The sequence below is a fragment of the Macaca nemestrina genome, chromosome 13 (genome assembly GCF_043159975.1).
Source record: "Macaca nemestrina isolate mMacNem1 chromosome 13, mMacNem.hap1, whole genome shotgun sequence".
NCBI classification, from domain to species: Eukaryota; Metazoa; Chordata; class Mammalia; order Primates; family Cercopithecidae; genus Macaca; species Macaca nemestrina.
The window spans coordinates 68,992,648-69,018,095 of record NC_092137.1 but is presented as its reverse complement, the minus strand read 5'-3'; the positions used below and the strand labels follow the sequence as shown (position 1 = coordinate 69,018,095).

At 41.0% G+C, this 25,448-nt stretch overlaps 1 protein-coding gene and 1 long non-coding RNA gene across 4 annotated transcripts in view; one reads left to right on the top strand and one right to left on the bottom strand.

The window, feature by feature from the left end:
* LOC105465194 (Rho GTPase activating protein 25) overlaps positions 1–23,358 on the bottom strand; it is a 95,099-nt gene extending 71,741 nt beyond the window's left edge. For 2 of the 3 annotated variants that reach the window (XM_011713469.3, XM_011713466.2), the window contains exon 1: positions 22,898–23,358. In XM_011713469.3, the coding sequence (XP_011711771.2) occupies positions 22,898–22,958 (61 nt within the window). In that variant the 5' untranslated portion in view covers positions 22,959–23,358. Of the gene's footprint in view, positions 1–22,615; positions 22,853–22,897 lie in introns of those variants that run through there. The other variant, XM_071076837.1, reaches the window with a different exon arrangement.
* On the top strand, positions 12,754–15,910 carry LOC105465195 (uncharacterized). The gene is made up of 2 exons (XR_977365.2): positions 12,754–14,484; positions 14,633–15,910. It is a non-coding gene; the product is annotated as an uncharacterized lncRNA (long non-coding RNA).
* Positions 23,359–25,448: the final 2,090 nt, after the last annotated feature.

Sequence of the window (25,448 nt, the reverse complement as noted above, 5' to 3'; positions counted from 1 at the left end):
GGTTATCAAACTTGTTGGTGTACAATTGCTTATAGTACTTTTATAATTCTTTTTATTTCTGTAGAATAGGTGGCAATACCCTCATTTTCATTTCTGAATTTAGTAATTTGAATCTTCTTTTTTTTTTTCATTATCTATCTACCTAAAGCTTTGTAAATTTTGTTGACTTTTTTGAAGAGGCAAGTTTTGATTTTGTTAACTTTCTCTATTATTTTTATATTCTACATTTCATTTATCTCTGTTCTGATCTTTATTATTTCCTTCCTTCTGCTAGCTCTGGGTTAGTTTTTCCTGTCTTTTTCTAGTTTCTTAAATTATGAAGTTCATTGTTGATTTGGGATCTTTCTTCTTTTTAATGTATTTAAATCTATCAATTTCCCTCTTGTTCCTGCTTTCTCTGTTTTCCATAGTTTTGACATGTAGTGTTTTTTTTTTATTCACCTCTAAGTATTTTCTAACCATCCTTGTGATTTCTTCCTTGATCTATTGTTTAATAGTGTATTGTTTAACTTCCACAATTTTGAGAATTTTCTAGTTCTCCTTCTCTTATTAATTTCTAACTTTATCCCATTGTGGCTGGAGAAGATACTCTGTATGATACCTACCTTTTAAAATCTATTGAGACTTAAACTGTGTCCTAATATATGGTCTATCCTAGAAAATATTCATGTGCACTTGACAAGAATGTGTATTTTGTTGTTGGATGGAGTGTTCTGTATACGTCTCTTAAATCTAGTTGGTTTATTGTATTGTTCAAGTCCTCTATTTCTTCACTTATCTTCTGTCTGGTTGTTCTATTCATCATTGGAGTGGAGTATTGATGTCTCCAACATTATTATAGAACTGTCAATTTCTCCCTTCAATTTTATCAGTGCTTGCTTTATATATTTGTATGGTCTGTTATCAGATGTGTAAATGTTTATTATTGTTATATCTTCCCACTGTACTGAGCAATCTATGAAGGTATAATGTTTTTCTTTGTTTCTTGTAGCATTTTTTAAATTTAAAATTCATTTTGCTTGATATTAGTATAGTCACTCATTCTCTTTTGGTTACTATTTGCATGAAATATCCTTTTCTATCTTCACTTTCAATCTATTTGTATCTTTGGATCTAAAGTGAGTCTCTTGTAGACAGCATATAGTTGGGCTGTTTTCTTATCCATTCTGCCAATCTTTGTCTTTTTAATGGTGAGCTTAGTCTAAATTACATTTAATGTAATTACTGACAAAGAGCAACTTACTTCTGTAATTTGCTATTTATTTTCTACATACCTTACAGCTTTTTTGGCCTCCATTCCCTGCATTACTATCTTCTTTTGTCTTAGTTGATTTTTTTGTAGTGAAAGGTTTAACTTTCTTCCTTCGTGTGTGTGTACATATATATTATTTAGCTATTTTCTTTTGTTTACAATTGGCATTACATTTAATATCCTAAAGTGATGATATTCTACTTTAAATTTATATAAACTTAACTTTAATAACATACAAATACTCTGCTCCTTTAACATCTCTGCACCCCACACCTTTAAGTTGTAAATGTCTCAAAATTACACCTTTATACACTAATAATTTTTCATGTCTCCACAATTGTATAGTAAGCAAAATGTGAAATTACAAACCAGACCGACAATCATGCTAGCTTCTAGACTAATAATTGTTTTTAAAATGATTTGACCCTTAAATCATGCAGAAAACCAAAGGTGGAGTTAAATACCATCATTATAGTAATTCTGACTTTTATAATTGTAGATGTATTTACCTTTGCTGAGATGTTTTTTTTTCCTTCATATGGCATCAATTTATTGTTTAGTGCCCTTGTGTATCAACCTGCAGGAAGGACTCCATTTAGCATTTACTGCAAAGACAGGTAAAAACTCCTTCAGCTTCTGTTTATCTGAGAATGTCTTAATTTCTCCCTCACTTTTGGAGAATATTTTTTCTGGGTATAAAATTTCTAGTTGACAGCCAAAAAAACAGCACTTTAAGTATATCAGATCACTACCTTCTGGCCTTCAAAGTTTCTGATGATAAATTTGCTCATAATCTTATTGAAAATCCCTTGTATGAGACAAATCAGCTTTCCTTCACTGCTTTCAAAATTCCCTCTTTGTCTTTGACTTTTGATAGTTTGATTATAATGTGTCTCGATGTGGGTCTCTTTGAGTTCATCAGCTGTCATTGAACTTCTTGGATGTTTATATTCATGTCTTTCATCAAATTTGGGAAGTTTTCCATCATTATTTCTTCAAATATTCTCTTTTTGGTTTCTTTCTTATATTTTTTATCTCTTTTTTGATATTTTCATTTAATGCATACATCATTTTCTTGACTTTCTCCATATTTTCCTTCAGTTTTTTAAGCATCTTTAAGATTTTTAAAAAAGTGTTGGTCTAGTAGATGTGCCACCAGGTCTTTGTCAGGAACAGTTTCTGTTGGTCTTTGTTTTTTTCCCTTGAGAGGGCCATACTTTTTGGTTTCTTTTTACGCCTCATAATTTTTTTGCTAAAAACTGGATATCTGAATCTAATGATATGGTAACTCTGGAAATCAGATTGTCTCCCTTCCTCAAGGATTTGCTGGATTTTGTTTGTTTGTTGTAATTGTTGTAGATTGCCAAGGATCAGCCCGAGCTGCAAACTTGGAGTCTTCTTAGGTCTTTTCTGAGCCTGCACCTTCCCCTGGGCAAGTACAATGTCTTTCTAACTTACCCCATATATGTGGTTGCTTTTGAATGTCTTAGTCTTCAATGTCTGGCTCCCAAAAAGGGAAAAGGAAAAAAATGAAGGAGACACGGGAAAAGGCACATGCTCTTTAAATCCCCTGGAAGTTACCATGCGTTGCCATTTCTTTGTCTGTACCTCTGTTATCAGAGGCAGGAATCAGTGATCACAACATAGATCCCTGTTATTTGTAGGACAGGGTTCATTTTTCCCATTCTGGCTCCTGCACGTTGAGCACAAGCTGCTACTGGAATGTATGCACATCTGGAAAGCCTGCCACAAGGCTGGGGTAGATGATGTGTAGCCACTATTGTGTTAAGAGCTGAAACTCACTGAAATTAAGTACAACTCACTGTCCAAGCCTCCTTCTGGAAGCTGCCAGTTTTGATTAGACACCAGGGTTCCAAAATAGATACATCAGACAGACTTGGAAAGAGTAATTGTTGTCTAGGTAGGGGGACAGATTCAGCCATCTTCACATAATTCTCTATGGGCTATGTTTTAAGGGTATAATTTCATTAAATTTAATGCATATACCAAATAGTGATTCATCAAATATAAAATAACATGTTTTATAATAAGCTGGTTTAGGGCACATTAAGAAAAGAAATAGTAAATATCTTAATGTATAATTGTAGAAACTAAAGAAAGAGAGTTGCTCTGTGTGCTCAAGAATGAAATCAAATTTTTCCTCTTTCAACTTTTTAACTCAACCATTACCCCCACTCCTCTTTCTTGGCATTTTCTTATTGTATCAACTGTGAAACGAGCCTACTTAAAATCAGACCCAAGAGAGGTAGGTAGAAGTTGTACTCAGACTCAAGAAAAAGCATGCAAAAATTTCTGTTCCTTTTAATATATGAAAAGAGGTTTCAAAATACAAATAGATAAATGTAGCTAACTAATTGACTTTAACATTAAATTCAACTAATACATAGCATTTATTATGTTATACCTGGAATTGATGGATTGGCGGGGGGTGAGTTTTCAGAATGCTATTTTGAAATAACTTGCATAATTTTGAAAAAGAGAATCCAGTATGATACTTTTTTTTTTTTTTTTTTTGGAGTGTTCTGCCATAAAAATAGCACTGGTCATTACAATCTTCCAGCACTTTTCTCTGAGTGATAAAAGATATTTTGGAAAATGTGGCTTTTATGATCTTTGGGAGGAGGCCTGGAAAAGGAGGGTTGAGAGTTCAGAGTAACACAGGAAATCTGTGTTTATAATGCTTAAGTGTGTGGGTGTGTTCCTGTGGGCAGTGCTGGAGAGAAAAAATAAAAGAAAACGCATGCAAACCATTGCAGACAGGAGTTGAACAAAAGACTCAAAAAGTCTGTAATATTTATGAAATGTATTCAATATTTACAGAATATACTGGATTGAGGTTATCAAAAACAACTCTTGACACCAAAAGCACAATCCATAAAAGAAAAATGTGATATTTGATTTCATCAAAATTAAAACTAAGATAATGAAAAGCAAGCCCTAAGAGAGTGAAAAGCAAGCCATAGGTTGGGAGAAAATATTTGCAGATCATGTGTCTGGAAAGGGACAAAACTCAACAATAAGAAAAAAAGAAAATTTTTTAATGAGCAAAATATTTGATCTGAGACTTTACCAAGTGAGATGATGCCAAACAGCATTAGTCATTAAGAAAATGTAAATTGAAATCACAATGAGATACTACTACAAATATATTAGAATAATTAACATACATTTTTAAAAAACTAACAATATCAAGGATCAGTGAGAATTAGAAACAGCTGAAATTTCTGTAAGTGGCCAGTAGGAACAAAAAATGACATAGCCCCTCTGGGAAACAATTTGGTAGCTTCTCATAAAGTTAAATATATACCTATCATATGATCCAGCAGTAGCACTCCTCAATATTTACCCAAAAGAGATAAAACATTATGCTCACACAAACTTATAAGCAAATATTTACAGCAGTTTATTCATAATGTCTAAAAATTAGAGACAATCCCAATATCTTTCAAGTGATGAATAGATACATTCATACAATAGAATACCACTGAAAAATAAAAAGGACAAAACTATCTATACAAGTAATAATATGGATGAATCTCAAATGCATTATGTTGAATAAAAGCAACTAGGTTTCAAAAAACACACATTATAGTTTCATTTATATGACATTTCGAAAAAAGCAAAAGCATGGAAATAACAGATGAGTGGCTGTCCAAGGTTTGGAATGGGTGAGAGGGCTGATTAGAAATAGATGGGAGAAGGAAATTTTTTACAGTGATGGAACTCTTGATTGTGGTGGTTGTTACCTGGCTGTATGTATTTAACAAAACCCATCTAATTGCAGATCAAAATGAATACATTTTACTGGATGACAATTTAGAAACATTGTTTTCATTTGCTCACATTTGTTGCACATTTGTTACACAGAGCTGACATTCTCACCTTCTCCTGACCTTCAAATGTTTCCACAGATAAGGCAAGTTCTGAATGAAAAAAATAAAGTGATGTTTACTATTCTATAGTGACTTGTTGAGGTAAGTAACCTGAAAAAACATGGGAATGTGGGAAAGACTACATTCAAGAGCAACATCAAGCTAAATCTACCCCAGCGATCAGGGAGTAACATTTCAGAGTGGACTGATAGCACCCCTTCATTTAGCTTGCTCTTTTCGCAGGTGCTAGGGAAAGCCATGCGATGCCAACAAGCCCACACTGCTTCAACTTCCTGTGAAGAAAGCCCTACCATGATCCCCACCCACATTATTTATTTTGGTGTCCTGAACAAATAAGAAAATGTAGCCAGTAGTGTTTTCCTTCCATAATTCAAGTAGCACTGGGTTTTGATATAAAGGAAAGCAAGATGCTGGGCAAGTTGGTGTGGTTAAAGAGCCTGCACAGGAGTTCTCTTGTGGAAAGTAGCAGAAAGTCCACTCATGTTCAGGAGCTCTGGGATCTAGTCTTGATTCTGCCATACAGTAACTTGCTGTGTTACTATATGAGCATTTCACATAATTTCTCTAGGTCTTTATTTTCCCATTGTCTTAGTTAATATCGTGGTTGCAAGAAACAGATACCAAGTCAAGTTGGTTTAATCTAGATACAGATAAATAGAAAGATAGATAGCCAATAGTTCTCAACTGGGCGGTGGTTTTATCACCCACCCATCCACCCCAAGTGGACATTTGGCTATGTCTGGAGGTATTTTTGGTTTTCATGTCTGGGAGGATTGATACTGTCATCAGTTGGGTAAAGTCCAGGGACTACCCTACAATGCATAGGATGGCCCCCAACAATAAAGAATTATCTGGATCAAAATAGTGATGAGGTTGGGAAACCCTGATATCTATGTATGTATATATGTATGTATGTATGTATCTATCTATCTCTCTCTTTGTATCTATACTATGTATATAATATTTATGTGTCTGTAATTTTTAAAGCATAGTATATTATTTCACAAAATCTAGGGAAATTTGGGGGGTTGGAACTCATCGCACAGGAAGAGTAGAAATCAAGGCAGATTTTGCAGGTTTTGAGTTCTCAACAGAGTTCAAAGGCCTTCCTCTTAGTACCCTCTGATTTCCAGGACTCACTTACAAATGCCTATTCTCTGTGAACCTCAGACTGAGGGGAAATGAGAAAGACACAGCTTGAGGCAGCTGTTCATTCTACTCTAGTTGGCTATGTCCAAGAGGGAATGTTCAAGCCAAAGTTCAAGCCAGTGGCCATCCTTGGAGATTGGGTCAGGAGCCCTTAGGTGGAGTTGGGGAAACAGCCCTAAAGAGGCCCATTACATTTATCTGTAAGGTACCAATAATGCCACTGCTCCTCTGGAAGCCTACTATCAAATAAAAGGCTGTGGGCCCCAGGGGAACTTGGAAACAGAAATGGCAGGTGTCTCCTTTAAATGAAATTCATAATATTTCTCTCTTTTTTTTTCTATCTTGAAGAACAGATTTCATTTTTTACACTTCTATAGAACAAATGGAACCATGACTTATGTTCCACAATTTCCATAGCTGATTTCATGAACTTTAACAAGTTTTCTTTATTTATAGCAGTCCCAAACTTTATTCCCTTAGAGACGTCAGGACGTGGAGGGTAATTTTGCTGCCTGCCCTCTACGCTTTAAAGACCAAGTGAATTCAAAGAACAGTAAATCCCTGCCCCAGCACAATAAGTGGGGTCCAAAAGGATTTTACGTGGGGTCTATAATTCAATCAACTATTCATGGTCGCGTTATTTTGAAGCTAATGAAATGGCTGCCAGGAACCTGCACTGCTTGCCAGTGGGTAGCGCCAAACGAAGCCCATCCCAAACTTGGCTGAGTTTGCCGCCATCTAGTGGCCACTCCCAGCGTTAGTTTACACCTCGCAATGAACAGGATGCGGGCCTGTGGCTGGCCAGGACGAGCGGGCCATTCTAGGAATTTCCCGGTTAGTTGTCGCTCTTGGATTGGTCCAGACCAGGAAGACTAATTATTACAGGATTACTTAATAAGGAGCTTTTCTGTACTTGGAAACATAAAGCAATGGTTTTAATCTTTGTGAGATTACAGGCCCCTTTGAGAATCTGCCTATATGCATATAATTTTTCATACAATTTCTAGAGGGTTATGAGCTTACTAAAGCCAATCCATGGACACAAAGGGAAAGACACTGAATATAAACCTGATACATATGTTAGCTTGGTGTACTTGTAAGCCATTCTGAAGTCGTTTGGAACAGAAAGGGAAAATGGCAAGGGCAGGTGTGAGAAAAGGAGGAAATCTACTGCTAACTGGAGGATAGTAAGAGTCTTACTGTCCTCTAAAATGTGGCAAATGTCCATGGCTCTTTAGTTGTATTTATACATGCCATGTATCTCCACCTTAGCTTTCCACCCTTAAAATTGGTTCCTTTTTTACATGCCTGAGTTTTTCCTGGGGCTTCCGATTCTCCTCTGGTTTCCATCCAAAGTTGCTGGTGGACCAACAATAGGTTTGGGTTGGGAGTGAGAAGACTTCCTGGGATTAGGCTAGCACCCCCTATTGGCTGGTTGAGTTAGCAAGTCTTGCACCCTCCCTGGCTCAGCGTGAGGACGAGCATCCTTTAACCCCTCTTAGGATGGAATGAGACACTGTGTACAAGTGAAAGACACTGAAACAGTCAGAAGCAGTACACAATTTTTGGAGTCTGCAATGTCATTCCAAAAACAAGTCCTTCTAAGATAGTCCATAGGTAATTCAGGCTTAAAGCGGGTGAAATAAATGTCAGCTGGAATTGCTGGGAAAGAAAGGATGTATTGTTCTATTTTCCATGGGCCTGTTGACAAGCGGCATTAATAACTATTACTAGCGCCTCCTCCCCACTACTCACATTATAAGCAAGAAGCTTTCACTTTTGGTTTCAGTAACCCCCTAACACATCACTTTACCTCATGGACTGTTACTTTACTCAAAGCTGAACTCTGGAATATTAAATAATGTCTTAATGTATATTTTTAGAAAAGAAAATTTTGCAAAACTCAAAACCACTACAATAAAGTAACACAACTGCAAACATTTTGTGAATGTGTTGCCATTGTGCTGTTTCTCTGGGTCTTAGCAACACTTATGGCAGCAGATCACAAACTTTGCTGCATATCCAGTCACTTGGGAGCTTAGAAAAGTTCGAATACCTAGACCACAGCCCTTGTTACTTAAATCAGTGTCTCTGGAGTGGAACCTGGGTCTGGAGAATTTTTTAAACCTCCCCAGGACAGCCACATTTGGTAACCACTAACTTAGTGGAGGAGTTGAGAATGTTCAGCTGAAGCACTGAGGCTGCCTTTGCATGATTCCCTTTGGCCCCAGGGTGACTGCTCTGATCAATAAAACTATCGACACTTGCAAGCACTGGGGTGCTCACAGAGAAGAAATTAAAGGCCATGAAAACTGCAAGATGGGAAATGGTTAAGAGGCTTATAGTGGAATCTGGGCTTGAAATGGAGATAAGAGAAGTGGATGAATGTGAAATCCAGGTAGGAGGTGGACAGGACTGACGGTGCGGTCAGTTGGGGTAGGGGGAAGTCATGAGGCCACGGGACGGCTCAAAGGTGACCTAGTTCCTGGGAAACAAGGTGGCAGAATGTCAGTCAGCTACGTACTTTGCAGAGCCCAGTGCAAAATGAAAATGTAGAGCCCCTTGTTCAAAAATCATTAAGAATTTTAGGATGGTCACAACAAAACATCAGATTCAGCATGGAGCCCTTCTAAGCATAGGGCCCAATGCAATTGGTCCTCTTTTCCACCCACACCATCTTCCGCTTGTTCCTCCTCCTTCTTCCATCTGCCTCTCCCTCACCCCTGTATGCTGGTGTCTCTCCCTTTCTCTCTAAGCTTCTCTGTCTTTCTTTCTTCCTCTCCTTTGCCCATCCTCACCTCTAATCACAGTTACCCACTTAACCTAACTGCCCATACTACAAAACTGAGGTTTAACTTTCATGTTTGGATTCCTGAGTAGGGCTGCTTTTCCTGGGGCCGCTGAGTCTGAAGGATTTCTTTGCCCACACTTGAGTTTCAGTCATCAAGAAGACTTTGATTATAGGAGCAAGACATACCCCTTGTAGCTCTGTTCAGCAGTCTAAGCCTTAATGACTTAAGCCCTGACCGCCCTCGGGGATAGCTAAATGCTCAGTTACCCACATGCTGTTCCAAATTAGCTTCAGAAACCGAAAGCCCCACTTCCCTCTCCATAAAAAAGTCAGAAATATCTCTCTGGACCAAACTGTTGTTCAATCACTAATAAGGACAGGAAAAAAGAAATGCTTCGGACTCATTTTAAGTTAGTTAATTTCACTGGGCTGGAGAAAAGTTAACAGGCCACAGACAGGCTATTTCACAAAAATCTCTTTGATACCTGTAATGTGCTGGAAACCGTCCTTGGCAGTGATTATCTAAAAGTGCATGAGACAGGCAAAGTCTTGCCTTCAGAAGCTTACGATCTAGTGCAAACATGCAAAGGAATGAGATTGTTTCAGGCACAAATAACAGTATAAAGAAAAAATGTAAGATAATGGGATAAAGAGAGCTTGGAGTTGCAGGGGCTAATTATAGCTAATTATACTAGATGCTAGGGTCAGGAAAGACGTCTTTGAAGAGATAATGTTTGAACTAAAACTGGATGGAGTGGAGGAAAGGCCCTGGTAAGATCTGGGAAGCACATTTCAGGAAGAACAGCAGACAGGCCTTGAGATGGTGTCTATGAGCACTGGGTGTTCAAAAAACTGTTAACAGAAGGAGAGTGTGGCTGGGACACAGAGTGGGAGGAGCAGAGGACTAAAGGTGGGTGGACAGAGAGAGGCAGGGGCCTGATCCCATGGGCAGGGATCATGAGTCTGAATTTAATCCTAAGTATACTGAAAATTTTAATGAGGAACTGACATATATGATTTCCACTTTTAAAAGATGTCGAGTCTGGCCACCATGCAGAAAATACATGGTCCAGGACAAGAGTGGAGGCAGGAAGCCAAGTCAGCTAACTATTTCCTAGACCAGGCAAGTAATGGTGGTGTTTACAGCATTGGAGATAATGGAAATAGTCAGATTAAGGACATAAATTGGTGGTGAATCCAAAAGTCTTTTCTGGTAGATTAGATCTGGAGTGGAAGGGGAAAACATGAGTGGAAGATGACTCTAGGTTTTTAGCCTGAGCAACTCTGTGAATAGTAGAGCCTTTTGCAAAGGGCAGGTGAAATGGGTGTGGAGGGGTGGGAAGAGGGATGATTCAGCATTCTGTGCTGGACACACTGGGGGAGCGAAGCCTGTGAGATATTCAGGTGGAGATGTGGGGCCATCCAGAATCCAGAAAAGAAGTTGGAGCTAATGTATGAAAGTTAGGGTAGGATTTAAAGCCATGGAAAGAGCTTTAAAGGTTTTAAGGTTGGATAAGAGGACAGGTGGACTGAGCCCTGGGACCGGGGCCAGTTTCACAGAAAACCTGTACAGTCATAAAGGGCTCCATGCTTAGATGGTCCCTGCACATGGTTTAATGATTTGCTGTCACTATCTTGAAAGTCTTAATAATTTTTGATCAAGGGATCCCACGCTTTCATTTTGTACTGGGCTCCACAAATGATGTGGCCAGTCCTGCTTGGGATACTTCATTGTTGAGAGATCTGGTAGAGAAGAAGGCCTCATGAAAGCAGACTCAGAAAGAATAACTAACGAGGTAAGGGAGAGCCAGGGGGCATGGTGTCAAGGAAGTCTAAAAATTTTTTTTCAAGGAGAAAATGCCTGATGGTGTCAAATGCTGCAGGACAGTTGAGTAAGACGAGGACAGAGGATTCACTCTTGGCTTAGCAAGGTGTGGATTATTAGGGATTTTGATTGGAAACTTCCTACTGGAGTAGCATGCACCAGTGCTTAACTGGGCTGAGTGCTGAGGAAGAAGGAATCAGATCTATCACTTATATTTGAAAGCCTATGTCAAGAAGATGTCTACATGGGGGTACCTGTCTTTTTTTTTTTTTTTTTTTGAGATGGAGTTTTGCTCTTGTTGCCCAGGCTGGAGTACAGTGGCCCAATCTCAGCTCACCACAACCTCTGCCTCCCAGGTTCAAACAATTCTCCTGCCTCAGCCTCCTGAGTAGCTGGGATTACAGGTATGCATCACCATGTCCAGGTAATTTTTTGTATTTTTAGTAAAGACAGGGTTTCTCTGTGTTGCTCAGTCTGGTCTCGAACTCCCAACCTCAGGTGATCCGCCTGCCTTGGCCTCCCAAAGTGCTAGGATTACAGGCGTGCGTCACCGCGTCCGGCCCTGGGGAAGTCCCTGTCTTTAAACCTATGCCCCTTCTCCCTCCATCTCCAGCTCCATTTTTCATAGTCAGGGGCCTCACACACATGGATGTGGACACCCCAGCCCAGACATCCGAACTTTGTTCTGGGCCTCGCTGCAATCAACCGTCTGCAGAAAAACCACTGGGAGGACCTAGGAAAACATTCTTGCAGCTCCTGGCCATCTGCGTAGGGAATTTCACAATCTCAGATGGTCTAGAAGGCAGGCAGGGCTCAGGGTCTAGGTGTGCATGTCCCCTTAACCAGACTCTTTGCACTGTGGGGAGGAAGGAGTACAGATGGTGCAAGAAAAGAGCAGGACCCTCTAAAATACATGTCTCCAATGGAGGCCCCTGTTGTCCAGGCCTATGGGCTATACTGGAGATGAAGATGTGGGTAGACGAAAGCTTTTCGTGGTAGGAAAATTGAGTAATTCTCACTTAGTTGTATATATTTTTCTCTATGAATGTGATCAGCGAGAGTGACGGCAGAAGGAAGTGTTAAGGCCTTGAGGGGAAAATTTAAAAGTAGGCATAAACGTTTTGGGGAAAATGAAAGTGAATTTACTAGGTATGTACTATAGTTTAAATGATGGCGTCTCCTCCAAAATTCATGATGAAACTTCATCTCCAATGCAACAGTAGTAAGAGCTGTGGCCCTTGGGAGGTGATTAGGTCATAGCAGCTCTGCTCTGATGGATGGCATTAGGATCCTCATAAAAGGGCTTGAAGGAGTGCGTTCACCCTCTTCTGCCCTTCCCTCATGTGAGGTCACAGCACTCCTCCCTTTTGCCCTTCCATCCCTTTCTGCCATGTGAGACCACCGAGACAGCATCATCTACAAGGAATGAGCCTTCACCAGACACTGCTCTTGAAAGCACCTTGATCTTGGACTTGCCAGCCTCCAGAACTGTGATAAATAAAGGTCTGTTCTGTATAAATTATCCAGTTTCAGGCATTTAGTTACAGCAGCACTAGTGGACTAAGACAGTAGGTGTGGTAAGTTGGCCTGGCTATGTCGAGTGCCCACCTCAGATGACTGGTCATAAATTCAAAGTGAATCCAGGCAGCTCAGGGGTGATTTTCTCCAGTGATGTTCAGCTGTCCAGGTATAGGCACTGAGAAGGTGGATTATTGGGTTTAAATAGGGTTAGGGGTTATGATGAGGAGAAATGGCCAGATCATTTAAGGCTGCATGTTCAGTAGTAGATTTCATGCTAGTTATGAATCTGTGGTAAGGAGGACCTAATGCGGTGACTGATAGTGAAAAAATGGGACCAATGGAATGGTGGCTCACTGAGGTAATGTCAGAGAATTGCTAGAGTGGGTGAGCTGGGCACATAGGATGTGTGGCACATAGGATTGCAGAGTGGGAAGTCTGAAAGTGAGATTTCAGAGGTGGTACAATTACGGGGGTGACGTGGTTTATTTATGACTACGAGTGGCTGAGCTGGTTGGAGGAAGTATTATCTAACAACTCTGCAAAGGAGGTGGAACTACCGGCCCCATTTTTCAGATGAGAAAACTGAGACACGGAGACATTAAAGTGACTTGCCCACAGTCAAAGAAGTGAGGAAAGGTTGAGCTGGAAATCAAACCCAGGCTCATCTGCCTTTAGAGGCCTCATTCTCAAAGACTGCCTCCTACACTCAGGTATGGCTTCGTGGTTAAGTCAAGTGTCCTTTTTTGTTTTTCTTTCAGGAAATGATTTTTATCTGGAATCTTACTTTTTATCTGTGAAGACACAAAGTTACTACAGTATCAATCACTTTCATTACCATGCTGGGCATTTCAGGCCACAGAAGAATGAGATTGGGATAATTTTGTGCTGGCCAGAAAACCGGTTAAATTTGGGGTTTTCTGGGGAGAAATAATGAAAATAGACCACATTTATTGGTGGAAATGCAACTGTATTGTCTGCGGGCACTCTCTACTGGCTCTAAACCAGAATGACAATGTGGGATTAGAAGCTTGATTTGTGGCTTTTTGGAAGGAGCATACAGACTTGAATGAACATGTAATAACTTGCCCCTTGTAGATATCTAGGGGCTATGGCTCAAGTGGGGCAAGAAAAGCTTTTGTTACAGAACAAACCCTGTGTCAGCTTTTTAAATGTCACAGTCACAGTCACGCTGCATATGTCTAATTCCCTTTAGTGGGCCAGCCCCGCTTCCTCAGAGTGTCTCTAATGAGACTGTCAGAATCCTAATCTTTTCCATCTTCTTACATTCTGAGCCTAGTAAAGTGTCCAGCACATAGTAAGTGTCCAATAAATATGTGTCAATCAGAATAGAAGAAAAATGAGCAAAACAGTACAGTGTCACAGAAGGGAGAGGGACTAATTACACCTGGGTAATTCAGGGAGCCTTCCCAGGAGGAGCTGGGTGCTGGCCATGGTAATGGGGAGGGAGGAGTAGAGTTGGAAAAAAAAAATCCAGAAAGCAGAATAGCAAACTTAGGGGCCTGACATAGAACCCACAAAGGTAGGAATTTTTGTGTGATTCTAGAAAGAAGTACCTTACAATACACTGACAGATGTGGCTCCTGATCTTTCTGGAGAAAATGTGAGCAAGACTAACAGATTTCATAAAAACAGATGGAGGAAGCTAGCATGACAGTTTCAAGGAGGCTGAAAAATGAATTTGGAAGGACTTCTAACCATGAGTACTAAAAAGAAAGAACAATGACTCCAGGTTTAAAGATATTTTCTCCTAAATCAATTTTTGCCATAAATTGTGTGGCTTCTCAGGAAATTCAGTTCAAGAAACATACAGAGCACCTATCACAATCACAGCTTTGTTTCCCTGGGCCTAGAGAGCTGATTCTAGCATTACTTTCCTGGTTTTCACACTGAGTTCCATGTCCCAGGAACAGCCTGAGTCCCAGACAAATCAGGCCAGCTGTCACTCTACCTGGGAAGGAGAATGCGGACCGCTCAGAGGAAGAAGATCAGTGCCAAAATCAAGATCAAACAGGTTGGTCTCAGGACAGAGCACAAGGGCTGGGCTGAGAATGGACTGGAGGTGACAGCTCTCTATCTGCTATCATCTTTACTCTGAGTTGTCTGCATAAGAAAATTCCTTACCCACTAGTAAAGTGGATTTCTGGTTTCTGAATGACCAGGTGCATGGAATCAAATGCAGAATGACCGTCAAAGGGGAAGAATGCATGCACAAGAATCTTTGGGTAGCATCAGCAGAATTGAGGACAAGAAAGACGGGAGCCTCATTTTGAAGGTCCTGCTCTTCCCCCCACAATTATATCTACAAATAATGATCTGAAAGAGACTGGTATGACAGGTACAGGCCTCTTACAGCTAATAGGAAAAACTGCTCTGCCACTGCTGTAACCCACATGTAAGTGATCACAAGCAGTTAAACACTGAGCCCCTGAAGCCCAAACAAACAACTTCCAACCTCACTTCAGTGGCCAGAGGTACACATGACAGTAGGAGATGGTCGACAGCTCTGGAGGAGGAAGCACTAAGTCATGAAGGAGGGTCTTCCACACAGCAAACAACCTAGAGTCCCTTTGCCTGCCCAAAGCAAGGAAAGTTTGAGGAACTGCTCCTGTCATAGCACAGAGACAATGACATTTCTACAGCAGGCATTCTGCAGGAAACTTACCAGAAGCTATCATTATCTTTATTAGAAAGTCACAACTCTGGCATTTTACTGATTTGGAAAAGAACTGGCAAAAACAGACAAACAAAATAAAGCAAAAAGGAAGAAAACAAGAATAGCCATGCAGACAAAATTGATGCAAGTCATGCAAATTGAGAAGGAAGTGAATATGTGGTATTTGGAAGCATAAAGAGTAAGAAACAGAACATGCCAGTCAACTGCAGATCAGTATGTGTGCTGTGAGCCAGGAACAGACACTGGGCAGGAAAGGAGATATCTGAAGATGTTGTAAAGACCGTATGTCTAAAGAAAAGAATGAAGAACTAAACTTAACCAAGACAGACAACACGCTGGCACTGCTGGCTGTGCTTTTCACCAATGACTTAATTCAAAGGAGTTGATATCAGATCTCCATTATAGCTGATGTCCATTACAATAATGATAAAATGATAATTACTAGTGTTTATAATGCACTTACTAGATACCAGCTCTTATGCTAAAGTTTGACATAGATCATCTTCTCTTATCCTCACAATAACTGCATGAGTTAGCACTAGGATTGCACTCATTTTACAGTTGGAAAACCTGAGGACCAATGTCACACAGTGACCGACTGATGATACTGGGATTCAAATTCAGACAATCTGGCCCCCAAGCCAGCTTTTTAACCACTGTGTGATAGCTGGCTCATTCCATTATGGTAGTTTACACTTTGCCAGAAAATTCTTTTTGTAAACTTTATAAAATTATTTTAAAATATTAAAAAGTATTCACATCAGACTCAGGAACTCTATATCGTACTGCTTCCTCTTTCACTTTGAAACTCCAAACCAACAAGGAAGCAAATGGTTCAGCCACCATAGGCCAAAATTCCAGCAGTGGGGTATGGCCAGCCCCATCCAGAGCTGAGATCCATGTGTGCATGTTTTGGGGGTGGATGGGTAGTATGGTGTGGAAAGGAGACAGTGCAGCAGCTGTCACCTTAGTTAGTCACAGCTTAAGGAGAATAGATGGTGGTAGCAAAGTTGAGCATCACTTTTAGAAAGGTGGAGGGGTGGTGAGGGGTGCTCACAGCATGACAGGCACAGCAGGGCAATGCTGCTTAAGTACCTATCACATGCAGGTGAGCAAACACATTGTTTTATGATGAGTAAATCAATGAGTGAACGAAATGAAATGACTGGTCTGAATGTACTGAAGATTCCATAGTTTTATGTAACTCTAGGGAAAGAATATGAGTGGTTATGGGATTGCATTTTACTTTATGAACTAAAAGAAATAACTTTTAACATTTTAATATTCCTTGAACCCTTCTTAGATAAATTGCAATGCTCAGTCACTACTAAAAAGTATAAAATCTGAAGCTGAGTGTGGTGGCTCATGCCTGTAATCCCAGCACTTTGGGAGGCTGAGGCAGGAGGACTGCTTGGGCCCAGGAGTTTGAGACCAGCCTGGGCAACATAGTGACTCCCCCATCTGTATTTTTAAATAATAAAATTTTTTAAAGTATGGAAATTATTTGTAATGAACACATAAACTCTGATCAAAGGCAAAGTCGAAAAGTATGCTAATCAAATGGGCATTAGAAGTTGTGACTGAGCTTCTTGGCAGCCAAGACAAAGAGGAGAACACAGCAAGTTGCACTTGTGTCTTACTAGAAAGGAGGAAGCACTGCAGTCCCTCAAAGAAGATAAAGTTATTTTCTGAGCACTGAATTCCCAAGCAACTTTCTCACATAGAGTTATACATAGAAGCCGCTGGCATTGTCCATTCTTCCTTCTGATGTTTCCAGTACAATTAGGAGCAGATTTCATGAAATCATTACTTGCAGGAAAGCTATAAACTGAGGATCTAACATTAAAAGACAACTCAGTGAACCCTATTCTGTGAGCATAGCAAGATAATGTAATCCAAGTACAGCTTCTAGTCTGATCTGAGGTTGGAAATGAGACTGTCTATAAAGAAAGAAAACAGATGTTTGCTGAGCACCTAACATATGTCATATGCATGAAATATTTTCTTCCTCTCAGCATATGTGTTACTAGTCTCATTTGTAGAAGCTAAGCAACTTGCCCCAGATTCACTGCTGTTTAAAGCAGAGTCCCAAGTTCATGCACACTTTCCTATATCATACGTCCTCCTTTCTTTCACAATTTTATCAGGAAGAGTCAATGGACAATTTAGCCCCTTTCTTTGGGCAATTTGAGGTTATTCTCCCCAGTGAGGGCCTAGAGTGCTGGTGTTACATACCTTATTAAGAATAACTCATTTTGTTCAAAAGCCAAAGGATCAGTTAGTTGTGGGGTTGACTCATATCTCCATGTTCAGAAATGTTCATGGCTCTTATTTCAAAGGAAGTCCATAGTATTGAAAGCTGTAAACTTCTCTGTTTAAATGGCCTGGGAAAGGATTATTATACTCTCTTTTTAGTGATCAGAAGAACTAGAGACTCCCCGTGGACAAGATGTTTACACTGCGACCACAGCATGGGTAGGAACTGGGTGGCGGTAAGAGAGACCCGGATGGAGAGAGGGCTCCAGGCAGATGAGAAAGAGCTGGAAGCTGCAGAAGGGAGGACATGGCTGAAGTCTCCGGTATGCAGCAGGGGAAGGGAAGGTGACAAGAGAGAGGTGGGCAGGTAAGCAGGGCCAGATCATAAAGACTCCATTTAATTCCTTCATGCAGAGGGTCTGTACATAGTATAAAGCCTTCTACTTCTCCAAAAAAGCAGACACGATGTGCAGGAAAATCACTGTGAGAAAGACGGCAAGTCTGGGGTGCCCTCAAGAACATCTGCACCCAGATCTCAAGGAAGGTGAATGGCAGTGATGGGAACAGGGGTGTGGGGTCAGAATTCCTCTTAGGCACTATCTGGGGCTCCCATAGTTGTTCTCATCACAGCACCTCTCTCACCACTTTGCAGTTGTCTCTGCCCCCACTGAACAGTACGCCCTGCAGGACTATCTTCATATTTCATATTTAGCTCAGCTTCCTGGCAGCCAAGACAAAGAGAACACAGTAAGTTGCACTCCTGTCTTACTAGAAATGAGGAAGCACTGCAGTCCCTCAAAGAAGACAAAGTTATATTCTAGATCTGGCAGGCCTATGGGTATCATTTTTTTTTTCTTTGCAAAGTGACTTTTGGTTTTTAAACAAGCTTTCAAAGAGAAAAAGGATGATGAGTAAAGCCTAACACACGAAATGTCAATTATTTTCTCTTTTTGTAACTTTTGTATCTCAGTTCCTGTCTGGGGACTCTACAAAATTTCCATGCCATCCTCTGAGACAGAATCCCCACAATCTGCCTGTGCCTCACTGTGGCTCTCCGTCATGCTCTTCCAGGTACTATTTGGTCTCATTTGCTGTGGCCACAAGTGGGACTTTGCTTCTACTCTTTCCTCCCTCCCATCTCTTGTATCTTAACACAAGTTCAGACCACTCGACCTGGGTGCACCTTCATGCAAGATTCTTTCCTCAAGCTGCCTTGTGTGTGATAGGACCATTTTCATCAACTTATTTCTCTCAGTTGGTCTGAGCATCTTTCCAACACCTCCACAGTGGGCCTTACTCAAAAGGACCACATTCCAGCTGGTGGAGTCCCCATAGAGTTCTCCCATTGGATGCTATATGAAGATGCTGCATAACTGTGAGGTGTGAGACAGGGAGATGGCAGCACTACCATTAATGAAGTGACTTATAGTGATGTACACCCACGCCAGGGGCATTGGGCATCTTAACCCTGGCCTAGTTTCAGACACATAGGCACCAAGAACCACCGAGTTAGCCTCTGCCAATCCAAGTGCACAGTCTCAGACAAAGTACAGAATCTAAGTTGACCTCATCTGGCATGTATAGAGAGAATTTTGTGCGTGAGTGGGTATAAAACCAGGTCCTATCGTCCCATCACCACTTAGGTTGGTCCCCACTCTGCTGCTGCTGCAGAAGGCCCAGAGGTGACATCAGTCCATTTTCTTCAAATGGCCAGAAGGCTGTTGGCCTGGGCAGCAGGAAGCATGCACTTGGTGGAGAGAATTTAATTTATGCCTAAATGTTAAGTCAACAGCAACATATGGATACACATTTTTACTTAAACAACCAATAGCAATATAACTTCTGCATAAAAACAGAGTGGGCCCTGGAAGGAGCAGCTCCCTTGTGTAGCTGTTCAGTGTCTAAGGAAGGCCGTGTTCATATTCTTTTTTTTTTTTTTTCTTGAGACGGAGTCTTGCTCTGTCGCCCAAGATGGAGTGCAGTGGCATGATCGTGGCTCACTACAACCTCCGCCTCCCAGGTTCAAGCAATTCTCCTGCCTCAGCCTCCCAAGTAGCTGGGATTACAGGTGCCCACTACCATGCCCAGCTAATTGTTTGTATTTGTAGCAGCGACTCTACTTGCATGTGTGGGGATCTTTACCAGTTGGGGGCTACTCATGGAAAGCAAAGACTTTGGGCACAGCAAACAGACCACATTCAGTCCATAACCCAGGCTGGTCTGCTTAGCATATGGTAAGTTTGGTAATGAATTGTAAAGAAAGCTCTCACCACTTTCTGATGTTCAGAAAGCTGAACGTCAAACAAGCACAAATCGGTTCACCATGGGCTATATAGTTTCAGGATTCCCCAACCTAGGGAACCTGCATTTCAGTGTTCAAATAAGGCACAAAATGTGCTCAAGTAGACTGGCCTGGTCATTGGGAAGCCATGTAACTCTTTCAAGAAAGCCCTGTAACCTGGGACTGGAGGTCCAGAAAGTCTGGACCTGTCCTCCAGTGATGACAATTCAGTTAAAAAGTTACATAAATTAACAAGCAAAATATTTGAGTAACTGCGTGAAGGCAGTGAAAAGCTGTCATAATTCTAAAATTGAAGATGACAAAGGATCAAAGGAAGAAGTGTGTGCTCTTGGTTCCACCTCAAGTCAAGACTGTTTTGCTCTGCATTTTCCTTTTTCTTCCAACCCCTATTCCCACCAGGATCAATAGGTCAGATGCAGGAAGGTCTGTGACTTTTTTTCATCACTGCATGAATATCTGTCAGACTCATGGTAGTAGACTCAGGTGAGTCTGCCATCCAGCAAGACCCTCTTCAGCTCTGAGATGGAAGTACAGTGGAGAGTCCCGCCCCTCGCTCTCAGAGACTTTCACTTTCACTCCAGCTCACAAGATTCTGCGGAAACTGGAAGCATAGCTCATCAAAAAAAGCTAGGGCCCCTTTCCTGGGTCACATTCTGTGGCAGTGTCTTCTATTTCACCAAGTGCCCATTCTAGTGTCCTTCCTAAGCTATGGCCTGGCTCCCTGAGGACAGATCTCAATAACAGCCTCCAAAAAATTGAGCTACAGAGTGAATCATGAGTTAATATTTGGGTTCTAGTCCCAAGTGACCTTATATTCCACCCTTTTGGTGATCATCTACTCCAGGAGTTCTCAATTAGAGAAGATATTACCCTCATCCCCATCCCCAAGGAACACTTGGCTATATGTAAAGACAGTTTTATTTGTCACAACTGGTAGTGGTAGGGGGGTGTTACCATCTCCCAGTAGGTAGAGGCCAAGGATTCTGCTAAATATCCTATAATCCACAGGACAGGCCCCACAACAAAAAACCATCCAACCCAAAATGTTAATCGTATCTAGGTTGAGAAAACACTAAAACCACAGATTGTCATCTTTCCTGACATAACTCCCAGTTCCACAGGTCTTCCCAACAGAGGTAAGTTTCTTTGATATATTGGTAAGCCAGTTTCTATAGTTACACCTGGACACAGGATACTGGAGAGGGGATTGGAAGTCCTGTGACTGAGTCAGGGGCTCTCCCCCATCAGAGGACTCAGCTTATGATCTGAATTCTAGTTCATGTGATACTTATAAATGCATCCTACCGTAGCCCAGTCCTTCAGGGTAACAAACTTGTAGATAGCATGGATAATGACAAGGGCTCCTCTGTATTTCATTATGTCCTTATTATTATTTTTTCATTAAGTAATACTAAATAACACCATCTCCTTGTTTTTGTTGGCTGAAACATTCATTCAGGCAACAAATATTTATTGTGTGTCCAGTTAAGTCCAAGCACTGTGCTCTGTACTAAATGGGTGATAACTGTCTGCTGGGGCTAGTGAACACAGACCACAGTACCTACAGCAGGAGTTCTTCCTTGGGTGAGGATGAAAGTGGGGGGTGCTTGTTGAAATGCAGGATCCTGGGCCTTCCTCCAGAGATTCTGATTTTGTAAGGATGGTGCCAAGAAATCTGCATTTTTAGCCAGCACTTGATGTGAGTCTGATATAGGTTATCTATGGGACCATGCTTTAAGAAACATTGGTAAAAATCATGAAATTCATTCAATCAAATCCCAGACCTGAGTATACACAGTCTTGAGCTGTAGTGTGGTAATTTCCTATATCTGTGAAAAAAAAAAATCATTTAACTATTAATTGTCTCAACTGTCTCATTTTTTAAAACAAAAGAGTGTAAGACCCTAATAACCTGTATTCAAACACAGGTGGAGACAGGGCAGAATGACCTTATTTATGTAGAAGTAGGACACTTTCAAAGGAACAGAACCGTATAATTTGTATGACATACATTGAGCATTAGCCAAATACATTGGTATCAATGATAGTTAGGAGGAAAATCTCTTGCTTATGTAAGAGGTACAAACACTATCTTTTCTCTGAACTGACCTCAGCATACAATCATTCATAGCTTGATTAGGGAACACTAGTCTCCCCTGGTTATCAAGATAAATGGCTTCTCTGATTACTCTGTTTTCTTTCAAATCCTTTCTCACACCTACATCATTAATGCTCCGCTTGTGACTTTTCAATGAAGCACTTATTTTAGTAGCACACTTAATCCCTTTAGAGGTTCAAATCTAAAACTTGTTCAAGCAGAATTCCTCCAAGCTGTTAGAAACACCTTAATACTTATCTATGTCTAATATCAAGGAAGTTATCTCATATATGGCCGAGATACATAAATGTAGGCAATCGTTTTCAGCCCAGTTGCTCTACCGTGAATTACTGTGACCAATTTAGCAATAGAAGAAATCAATGTAAAGAACTTCACAACGAATATATAGATTAAACTTAATGTATCACTATCATCATTAGAAGGACAGGGTAAGGATTAAAGGACAGACTATCTCAGAAAATATGCAGTCTCCCTTAAAATAATAATAAATACATCTCTTTTCCAACTCATCTAAGAATTCCCTCCCATTCTGTTCCTTTAATTGTATCTTTATTACATAAGGTCTTCATTATACTTTAGTACTTTTTTATGTTCCTGTCTTGTTTTTGTTGTCTACCTTTTGCTACAAATAATACACCTTGACTCCTGGGCTCACAAAACAGAACACCCATTGAATTTACTTACAGATTGAGCACCTCAAAAGACTCTAGTCTTTGTGCTCCTGTTCAGAACCATTCAAAATATGGATGAGTTTCCAAACAGGAAGGAAATGGAATATGCTAAAAACTCACAGTTTGGTGTGTAATCTGTAGCCTTAAATCATCTGAAGTACCCCAGATCCTGTACACCAAGAAGTTCCATCCCACTGTTTTGTCCAAATGAAAGAGAACCCCCTCCCAGCATTTTAGAACTTGGACCTGGCATGCCAACTTAAATGCAAATGGTCCCTCAAACTCAGATTTGCTGCGATATCCATTTTTAAGTAGACTATGCTCCCTGCAGACCAACATGCAAATGGTGCTCGAGTATATGTAAGAATCACAGAGGCAACAAAGAAAAGACACCAACCATACCTATTTTCGCAGCCTCCACTTTCAGGTTGAAATCCCAGTTCCTTGGCAATTTTAGGGACATTTTGCTTCCAGTTTAAATGAGTAGTTAGTGAAGCGGTGAGTCTGTCACTGTTTGCGCCCTTCTTGTCTTTTCGCTCTTTCCCTCTGTTTTTGTGTCTGTTTTTGTTCCTCCTTAGATTGCTTCACAAGCAATCTTAGGCTTGAGATTGATTTGCCAACGTGTCTCCTCCTTTCTCTTAGATGAAAGGTCCATCCATCTGTCACTGGAGGATGGCACCCAAACTCCCCCAGCCTCTACCCTCAGTCCCACAGGGGCTGGCACCCTGCTTTTCTTGCTTTCAGTTTTACCAGAAATATCCCAATTGACACTTCCCTCTGCGTCATGGGAAGCAAAACTCCTTTTCGAAAGAATCTCAGGCCTCACTGAGTTGAGGTCCTGATAAACAACTGCTGCCTCTCGGTTTTGTGTGTGTGTGTGTGTGTGTGTGTGTTTAACTGTCTGCTTCCTTGCATTTGAGGAAGTGGGTGGCCGTTCAGTAAAGATGATACATTATGAGCACTCTTTCTTGAGAAAATGGTTTTTGGAAATGCTTGAAAAACCAGAATGGTTGCTTCTGTTATAAAAGGCTACAGTTTTAATTAAAAGAAAATGTTCAAACTCCCATCATCTACTTCAACTCTAAGCTCTCCTCTTCCTCACCTAATGGATCAAGCATCCAAAAATGGTCAGAAAAACAACCAACATTCCCCCAAAGTTATCTTCTTTTAAATTCTTCCTGCTCTAAGGACCATGTCGCAAGCTCTCCAGCTGCTCAGGATAAAGTTTGCAAGTGATCTCAGCCTGATGTAGGGAGGGTTTTGATGTATTTGGCTTTAATGAATCAACTGAAGCTAGGTCGACCCACTCACATATCATAAGGGTTCTTTGGCATTGTACACAGGGTGTGGGCTTTAGAATCAGGTGTGTGGGCTTCCATTTGCTAGCTCTTCAACTTTTTAACAAGCAACTGAATCTTTCCAGACCTTAATGTCCTCATCAGTAAAATGGGGTTGATAATAACCACAGCTCAAAGGGTTTTTGCAAAGGCATCTAGTGCAGAGCTTGACACAGAGTGGTTTCACCACAAACATTAGTTCAACCTTTATTCTCTTCTATTTAGTTCAGTTACGTGACAAGCTTTCATGTTTAACTGGGTCAGCCTAACCTAGTGATTAAGCATTTGGGCCCTGGAAACAGATCACTGGTAGTCAAATCCTGGCTTTCTTGCTGTGGGACTATGGACAAGTTTCTTGACCACTTTGTGCTTCAATTCTTATCTGTAGATGGGGCAAATAATAGGGCTTACTTCACAGGCTGTTGTGAAGCTTTAGTAGAAAAGCCAGTACAAAGTGCTCAGAATAGTCACTGTTAGCCAGCATCTAAGCTGTACACCTTGCTCCATTCATTCTCCAACTCTCCTAGATGACTCCGTTATACTTTCTTCTTCACCTGCCACTTGCTTACTCTTGCTGACGACCTAGGTTCCCGTTTCATTGAGAAAATCGATGTAACTGCAAGAGAATGTCCCCAAGTTTCCCTCACTCTATCTGCTCACCTACCTGCATGCAAGCTGTATCCCTAATCTTATTCTTGGTACAATGGGTGAACTGGCTGTTACCGCTCTCCCATCCCTGTTGCATCATCAATTTCTTCTTTCTCTTGGATCCTTCTTGTCAGCGTTCAAATTTATTATTTTTTATCCCACATAAAAACTCTCTGGATGCCACCACCCCCTTGGGCTAGAGTCCCATTTCTCTCCTTCATTTCTGAACCAAGCTTTAGTAAGAACTGTCTAACTTGCAAATATCTCTCCTCTTATTCTCTCCTGAATCCCTTAGCTGATGTTTTTGCCCCATGACCCCAAAAAATATATTCTTATCAAGGATACCTACGACATCCCTGTCACTAAACTCACAGGTCAGTGCTTCATATTCATCTCGCAGGCCCATCCGCCATGACGGACACATTTGATAGCTCTCTCCAACTCTGAGGCCTCTGTCCTTGGGGCTCCCACGGCCCACGGTTGGCCTGCGTGTCTGCCTGCCTTTCTGGCTTTTCCGTGTCTGTTTTCTTGCTGATTCCTTCTCATCTCTCTGACCTCTGAATATTGGAGGAAACCAACACTCGACTGGACTCCTTTTCCATCCACACTCACACCTTAGTGAGCTCGTCTGTCTCAAGGCTTTAAATGCCACATATTTGCAGATGATTCCAAAGTGTATTTCCAGCTCAGACCCCCTGAACTCCGAATCACATGGATCTCTGCTTAGATCTATAGTAGCCATCTCAAACTAAATATGTCCAAATTGTATATCCAGAGAAGGAGGCTGAAGAAACAGTAGTGACCTGGGATGTACTCCTCTCTTCAAGAATGAAAGGAGCATGAAAGGAGCGTAAGAAAGAAGAACTTGTAAGTGCATTTAACGCCTCTGCGCACATCCTGTCTGCTGGCATTCCATTGGCCAACACAGGTCACATGGCCAAGCTCAAAGTCAGTGAGGCCGGAAGTAC